Here is a 7,822-nt window from a genome sequence, read left to right as displayed (position 1 = left end):
GGTCTATCACTCACTTGGCATTCATGTTTCTCAGGCGCGGTACTGAGCACTGATAAGAGACGCAATCTAAGACGTGTTCATATCAAAGATATTTTCATATCAAAGACATTGGAACACTTACCCTTTTGTACACTTTTATTTATTTTTTGCTTATTTTTTGCTATTTTAATTTTTTGAAGTCACTCAAGCTTTTTATGAAATTAAAATTGCATAAGTTGCACACCATCCCATCCCAAAGTTAGGTAGATATGGGTTTAAAAATGAACGGTCTATCGGACGAGGATCAAAGTGGTTTATCAAAAAATGATTGTGTATTTGAAGGGTGAAAGGTAATATGATATGGCTACAAGGGATGCCTCAAATCATCGGTATACCTTGTGCTTAGTTTGACATGGAATTATTTTTTTATTTTTTTAATTTTTTTTTATTGCAATGTAATGATCATATGCAAGGAAATAAATGCTCATTTTATTAAAAGGGAAAAAGAATAATCTACAAAATTAATCTAAGGGAAAAGAAAGGTGCCTATGCTAGACTTATCGGGGAGATGAAAAAATGAAAAAGAAATAGAAAAAAGAAAGATCATGAAATCTTGTTGTTGCAGCTCGCCTCTTGTCTTGTGTTTATCATCACTTGGTGTCCTTGTTGACTAGAGGTATTGGAAGCCCGTTATTGTCGATCAAATATTGGATTGCTTCCTTTAGTTTCCAACAGCTCTCAGTAGTATGACCCCTACCTTGATGGTAGTTGCAGCGTACATTTGGGTTCCAACTAGGCAATCTCTTCTCAAGTGGGGGATCTTGAATAGGTCCAATAGGAGTAATGTGTCCCTTGGCATGGAGTCGATCGAAAGCATCATCGTAGCTAATTCCAATAGGGGTGAAATCCTTTCTCAGTTGCTTTCTAAATCCTTCATTATCCATGGCTAAGATTCATTAAGGTCGAAAGTACAAATATTGTTACTAGAGTAAGTGTTTTCAGAAGAAGAAGGATAGTCGTTCTTCTTTCTTTACAACCATTGTTTTTATTGTTACTAATCTTGGCCTTCTTGTCGCGCGGGGGAACATGAAGGAGATTTGAATCAATTAGATCTTGAACACGATCTTTGAGGGCGAGACATACTTCGGTGGTGTGACCACAACCTCTATGGTATCGACAATAAGAATCTGGATCCCAATTGGGAAACCGTTTTTCAGGCGGAGGGTCTTGACTGGGACCCATGGGGTGAATGAGACCTTGATCGTGAAGACAGTCAAAAGCTTCATTGTAAATCATTCCTATTGGTGTGTATTCTTCAATGGTCTGTTTTGCCCGTGGCTTAGGAGCATTGAGTTCTTTATTAAATCCTTGGCGAGAATTTTGTTCGATAACCATCACCCGATTTGCTAGTCCTTCTACCACATTCAAGAGCATGGCAACAACATCTTGCAGTTTTCAAACATCCCCTTTAGACTTGACGAGTCTTCCTTGGTATTATCTAAGAAAAGACTTTCATCCTCATGATAAGGTCATAAAAGTACATTATTTTATTTATTAGACTCTTGTTTTTATATTGACTTTTACTAATTTAAATGTTTATTAAGTAATTTTTCTTTCCGAGACACGAGTTACTACTATTTGGAAGATTACGTAATCAAAGTAATATTTTATTGCGGCTCGGAATAAACGACGCAAAGGTCACAAGCCCGATCAACTAACTTATGTGTTAACCCAATAATGTTATATTGCAAATAGCCAAGTGGGCCTTGGAGTATATCAGTTGCTTACTAGCTAGAACAAAAGAGGAAGGGTAGCTCATGAACATCTCTTTCTTGCGGGTTCACAAAGTAAAACCTCTACCGATTTTCGCGGGTATCAAATTATCAAGCAAGAGAAGAAAAGGATGAAATCAGATAATTATTGGAGCGAAATATTCGGAGCAGCTAAGATCAATCAAACGCCTCTTATCTTTATGTTAGAGGAGCTCTTTAGGGAATTCAGTTCATATTTTTTGGGGGGATGATTTGGAGGCTAGGTTGACTATAAAATGGAAGTATATATCTGAATTGGGGTAGAGTGATATCGGGGGAAAAAAATTGAAGCTAGCAGAGGAAGGAAGAAGCAATTTATGAATCTGCTCATTGCTCATGGTTGATTCCCCAAAGTTCAACTCTAATAATTGGTACTCTTTATTTAGTTAGTAGCTTATAGCTTTGCATGTATGGCTTCAGTTAATGATAATTCGTTGGATAAAGTAGTAGAATTTGCTAAGTTACTTTTGTTTTTATTGTTTCAATTCTTTGTTAGATTAGGTGATTTATAATAATTGCAATTTGATTATTTGTTGGATGATCTACGAAGTTGTTCAATCTCAATTATTATTTTCTTTCTTTTTAGTCATATGAGTGATATAATTGTCATTGTTATGATTCTAATTCTTAATATGTCAGGCTAGATTATTAGTGGGTAGGGAGATATATTGTGCATTGGATTATTAGATTGTGAGAATAGATTTGTTGTAATTATTGGGTATTATGCTTATATCTTAATTGCTTTGATAATCCGTTTGATTATTATGAACTAGTAGGATTATATTTTTGACCGGCCATCTTTAGTGTAATTTGCTAGTTTAATCGCTAGAGTATTAACTTTTGATCCGTAATTGTCCTAGTTAATACCATTAGTAGTGATTAGGTGTTTGATTGGTGACTAAAACTTGTCGTAATACCTAAGATTATCAACCACTTGAGTGGCACAAGTCCGAGCTTGTGAGATTTGTGGCCTAAGTTAACTACTTCCTTGTTATTAATGCGGCTAATTAATCGAGTCTAGAGAGCTTGTTCTAGATTATTAGTTAGTTAGACGATATTCCGAGAGCTCGTTTGGTGTATTTGCAAATAAGGGAAGTGTTGAATGCTTGTTTGTGTTCATTGGTTAACATTAAGATATAAACATAATTCGTATAATTCGATGAGCAATATTTGATACTCCAATGTTATAATACATCTCCCGATTCCCTATTTCATTATTCTTGATTTTATCGTATTCCAATTTTTATTAGTTTATTTCCCCGTATTTTATTTGTTATCTAGCTAGTAGCTTATTTATTAGATCATATCATTATTTGTTCAAAACAGGGGTTTCTAACTTACACAAGTAATGATTTGATAATCCAATTCTCTGTGGGATCGACCCTAGATTACCCTACTACATTTTTGGAGGTTTTAGTTAGGTTTATTTTTGGTAGACACGCGACAGTCGTACCAAATTTTGGCGCCGTTGCCGGGGACTTGGCATTTTATTACATTAATACTTGTGTTTTTGCTAACTTTCCTTATTAACTTGTCATCTAGTTCCTTGTGTGTTTATGTGTGACAGATATTTGAAGAATCAAAGATTAAGGGAATTTGCAGCAAGGAACCAGGGACTTATAATTAATCCTTTTTCTACGTCTTTTGTAGCTAAAAGGACTCGTGCTCAAATACTGGATCAAGCTCGTCAGATTCCGTTGCCTCTAAGTGAGAGTTCATCTTCGGAGGAGGAAACTGAAGAAAATTTTGAGATGGCTGACCGTACCTTAAAGCAGCTCGCTGTTCCTACATTTGATCCTAATTTGCTGTGCATATTAGATGGCGGGGAAGAATGTGAGATCAAGCCTGGACTGATCAGAGCATTACCCACATTTTCAGGTTTCCGCAATACTAGTTCCTTGGGTTCAGTTTACATGAATGAGGCGAACAGGTTTTTGAAGGAATTTCACATAGCATGTTCGGGGATGAAACCTGCTGGTGTAACCCTTGATCAGCTCAAGTTAAAGGCCTTTCCTTTTGCCTTGACTGATGCTGCCAAGGAGTGGCTGTTCGGACTGCCTGCAGGAACCATCACAGAAATATGTGGGATTCGACAAGAAGATGCAGAGACACTTCATGAGTATTGGGAGCGGTTCAAAAAGCTATGTGACAGCTGTCCTAACCATCAGATCAGTGAGCAGTTGTTAGTGCAATACTTTTATGAAGGGCTCACGGAATCGGATCGGAACCTAATTGATGCTGCAAGTGGCGGAGCATTGGTTGATAAGACACCCGCAGCCGCAGAGGCAAAGACACTGATAGCAAATATGGCAGCAAACTCTCAGTACCGTGGAGGTCGAAATATTAAGTCCAGTTCTATACGTCAAGTTAATGAAGTAGTGAGTTCTAACTTCGAGCAACAATTAGCCAAACTCACTTCTTTAGTGGAGCGAGTGATGATTGAAAAAGGGCAAGAAAAAGTTTGTGGCATATGTTCGATAGCAGGACACCCAACTGATATGTGCCCTACTATGCAAGAGGAACAAGTGAATTCTATTGGTGGTGGTCAGGGGCAGCAAAGGCGTTATGATCCGTTCTCTCGGACTTATAATCCGGGGTGGAGAGATCATCCAAACCTGAGATATGGCAATGTTCAGCAGCAAGCAGGCAACTCCAACCTCAGACAACCAGCTTTCCAGCAACAACAAGTACCTAATCCTCCACCTGGTTTTCATCCACAACCGCAATATCAGCCGCGACCTCAAAATCAGCAAGTTTCCCAGCCAAAATCTGGTAGCATGTCTCTAGAAGAAGTCGTGAAGGTAATGGCTGACAACACTTTGAATTTTCTGCAAGAAACAAGAAGTGGACTAAAGAACTTGGAGAACCAAGTTTCTCAGTTAGCTAACACAGTGGGAAAACTCCAGCTCAGAATTCTAACAAGTTGCCTAGCCAACCAGAGAGAAATCCGAAGGAGAATGCAAGCGCCATATCACTTAGAAGTGGCAAGCGCTAGAGGTTCCAGAAAAAAGCAAGAGTGAAGTGCTAGCAGAACACGAAGAGGAACAGGAGACTGTTGTTCCAGAAAAAAATGAGCAGCCCTCTAAGGTAAGTGATGTTGTTTCATCCAAAACTAACCATTTTTCTTCTTCTGTTCCTTTCCCTAGCAGGTTAACTTCTAAGGATAAGAAGAAAGAGATGGAAAAGCAGGTGCTATATGTATTTCGCAAGGTAGAGGTGAACATACCTTTACTGGAAGCCATTAGACAAGTGCCGCGTTATGCAAAGTTTCTGAAGGATTTATGCACTAACAAGCGGAAATTGAATGGAGATGAAAAGGTCAGTGTAAGTGAGAACGTATCTGCTGTCTTACAGAGGAAAATTCTTCCCAAGTGCAAGGATCCAGGTATTTTTACTATACCTTGTAGAATAGGTAACACGAGATATGAGAGGTGCATGTTAGACTTAGGAGCTTCTATTAATGTGATGCCTTTATCTATTTATAAAGCTCTGAACTTAGGACCTTTACAAGATACTCGTGTGATTATTCAACTTGCTGACCGTTCTAATACTTATCCTTTAGGAGTGATTGAGGATGTCTTAGTACAAGTAAATGAACTTGTGTTTCCTGCTGATTTTTATGTGTTAGATATGCCAAATGATGAATCTTCTAATGCAACACCAATCTTATTAGGGAGACCTTTTCTAAAAACATCTAGAACCAAGATTGATGTTCATAGTGGGATTTTGACTATGGAATTTGATGGGGAGGTTATCCGGTTTAATTTATTTGATGCCATGAGATACCCCTCTGATTGTGAATCTGTTTCTAGTATAGATGTCATTGATGCATTAACTGAGCAAGTATTTTTTCTCTCTGGTCATGATGCATTAGATGTTGTTTTGACTGAATCTATGGAAAAAGAGCAATACACTAACCTGCAGGAACATTTTGAGCTCAAAAATGATGTCAAGGAAGCTTTCTCCTCCTTGGAAGTGCTTCCAAATAAGCAAGGAAGGTATGCAGATAAATTTATGAAATTGCCTGTCACATCTAACAGACTTTTACCTTCTGTTGTACAACCACCTGAAGTGGAGTTAAAACCTTTGCCTGACCACTTGAAGTATGCATTTTTGGGAGAGAATGACACGCTTCCAGTCATAATTGCGAGTAATCTAACTCCAACTCAAGAGCAAAAGCTGGTGCAAGTTCTCAAGGAGCACAAAACAGCCTTAGGGTGGACAGTTGCAGATATTAAAGGGTATAGCCCCTCTATGTGCCAACATAGAATCTTATTAGAAGAGGGAGCTAAACCCGTGAGACAAGTGCAACGACGACTTAATCCACCTATGATGGAAGTGGTGAAGAAAGAAGTACTAAAGCTTCTCGAAGTGGGGGTGATATACCCTATATCAGATAGCCCTTGGGTCAGTCCCTTGCAAGTGGTCCCAAAAAAGTCAGGAGTCACAGTGGTGGAGAATGATAAGGGAGAAATGGTTCCCACCCGAGTGCAAAATGGGTGGAGAGTTTGTGTTGATTACAGGAAACTTAATTCTATGACTCGAAAAGATCATTTTCCCTTACCCTTTATTGATCAAATGGTAGAACGTCTTGCTGGTCATGCTTATTACTGTTTTCTTGACGGATATTCAGGTTATGTGCAGGTTCCTATAGCTCCGGAGGATCAAGAAAAAACGACGTTCACATGCCCGTATGGCACATTTGCGTATCGTCGTATGCCATTTGGATTGTGCAATGCTCCAGCGACTTTTCAGAGATGTATGGTAAGCATCTTTTCAGATTATCTTGAAAATTTTATAGAAGTTTTCATGGATGATTTCACTGTACATGGAGATTCTTTTGATAATTGCTTAGAATATCTCACTTTAGTTCTTAAACGTTGTCTTGAAACTAACCTTGTGCTTAATTCTGAAAAATGTCATTTCATGGTTCAACAAGGTATAGTTTTAGGCCATATTGTGTCTTCTGAAGGAATAAAAGTCGATAAAGCTAAAATAGACCTTATTTCTTCTCTGCCTTACCCCGCCTCTGTGCGGGAAGTTAGTTCTTTTCTTGGCCATGCAGGTTTCTATCGAAGGTTTATTGAAGGCTTTTCAAAGATTGCACAACCACTATGCAGACTACTCCAAAAGGACGTGGAGTTCCACTTTGATGAGACCTGTAAGCACGCATTTGATAAGCTAAAAGACAAGTTGGTCACTGCCCTTTTCTACAACCTCCTAATTGGGAGCTTCCGTTCGAGCTGATGTGCGATGTTCTAATTATGCCGTGGGTGCAGTGTTAGGGCAGCGAGTTGGAAAAGTTCCCCATGCCATCTACTATGTTTCGAAGACTTTGGATGCGGCTCAAGTTAATTATACTACAACTGAGAAAGAACTTTTAGCTGTAGTTTTTGCTTTAGACAAATTCAGGTCTTATTTATCGGGTACTAAAATTGTTGTGTTTACAGATCATGCAGCGCTGAAATATTTATGGTCAAAGGATGTATCCAAACCTAGGCTAATACGTTGGATTTTATTGCTTCAGTAATTTAATATTGAAATAAAAGATAAAAAAGGTTCTGAAAATAGTGTTGCTGATCATTTGAGCAGGTTAATTGTTAATTGTTGTAGCTGATGAAGGTAAAGCTCCAATTAATGAAGAGTTCCCCGACGAGCAACTTCATGCTTTGATCTCAGGAACTCCGTGGTATGCTGATTTGGTGAATTTTCTTGTATCCGGGAAGTTTCCAGTCAGCTACAGTAAAGCGCAAAAAGATCGGATGCGAAGCACAGCAAAATACTACATATGGGATGACCCATATCTCTGGAAATTTTGTACTGATCAACTGATCAGAAGGTGTGTACCTGATTCTGAATTTCTTTCTATACTAACTTTTTGCCATTCTTATGCTTGTGGTGGACATTTCGGACCTAAAAGGACCGCACGCTAGGTTTTAGAGAGTGGTTTCTTCAATTTTCAAAGATGCATATGAAATCTGTAAGGCTTGTGACAAATGTCAAAGGACAGGTACATTAGGTCCTAGGAATGA

The 7,822-nt window shown here is 38.5% G+C and overlaps 1 protein-coding gene across 3 annotated transcripts; it reads left to right on the top strand.

Moving 5' to 3' along the window:
- Positions 1-1,660: 1,660 nt before the first annotated feature.
- LOC110724165 lies at positions 1,661-7,308 on the top strand. 3 transcript variants are annotated; one of them, XM_021903561.1, is made up of 3 exons: positions 1,661-2,161; positions 3,441-6,554; positions 6,856-7,308. In XM_021903561.1, exons 2-3 carry the CDS (start codon positions 4,968-4,970, stop codon positions 6,973-6,975), a joined length of 1,707 nt encoding a protein of 568 aa, XP_021759253.1. In that variant the 5' UTR covers positions 1,661-2,161; positions 3,441-4,967; the 3' UTR covers positions 6,976-7,308. The 3 variants fall into 3 exon arrangements, with proteins under 3 accessions (XP_021759253.1, XP_021759255.1, XP_021759252.1); XM_021903563.1 differs by lacking the exon at positions 6,856-7,308 and having other exon boundaries at positions 3,441-4,591; positions 4,697-4,867; XM_021903560.1 differs by having other exon boundaries at positions 3,441-7,308.
- The last annotated feature ends 514 nt before the right edge of the window (positions 7,309-7,822 follow it).

This window comes from Chenopodium quinoa, unplaced genomic scaffold (genome assembly GCF_001683475.1).
Source record: "Chenopodium quinoa cultivar QQ74 unplaced genomic scaffold, ASM168347v1, whole genome shotgun sequence".
NCBI lineage: Eukaryota > Viridiplantae > Streptophyta > Magnoliopsida > Caryophyllales > Amaranthaceae > Chenopodium > Chenopodium quinoa.
This window is presented reverse-complemented; position numbering and strand designations above follow the sequence as displayed.

Coding starts and splice junctions, on each gene's coding strand:
- LOC110724165 (XM_021903560.1), top strand. CDS start 4,968: ATGGAAAAGCAGGTGCTATATGTATTTCGCAAGGTAGAGGTGAACATA.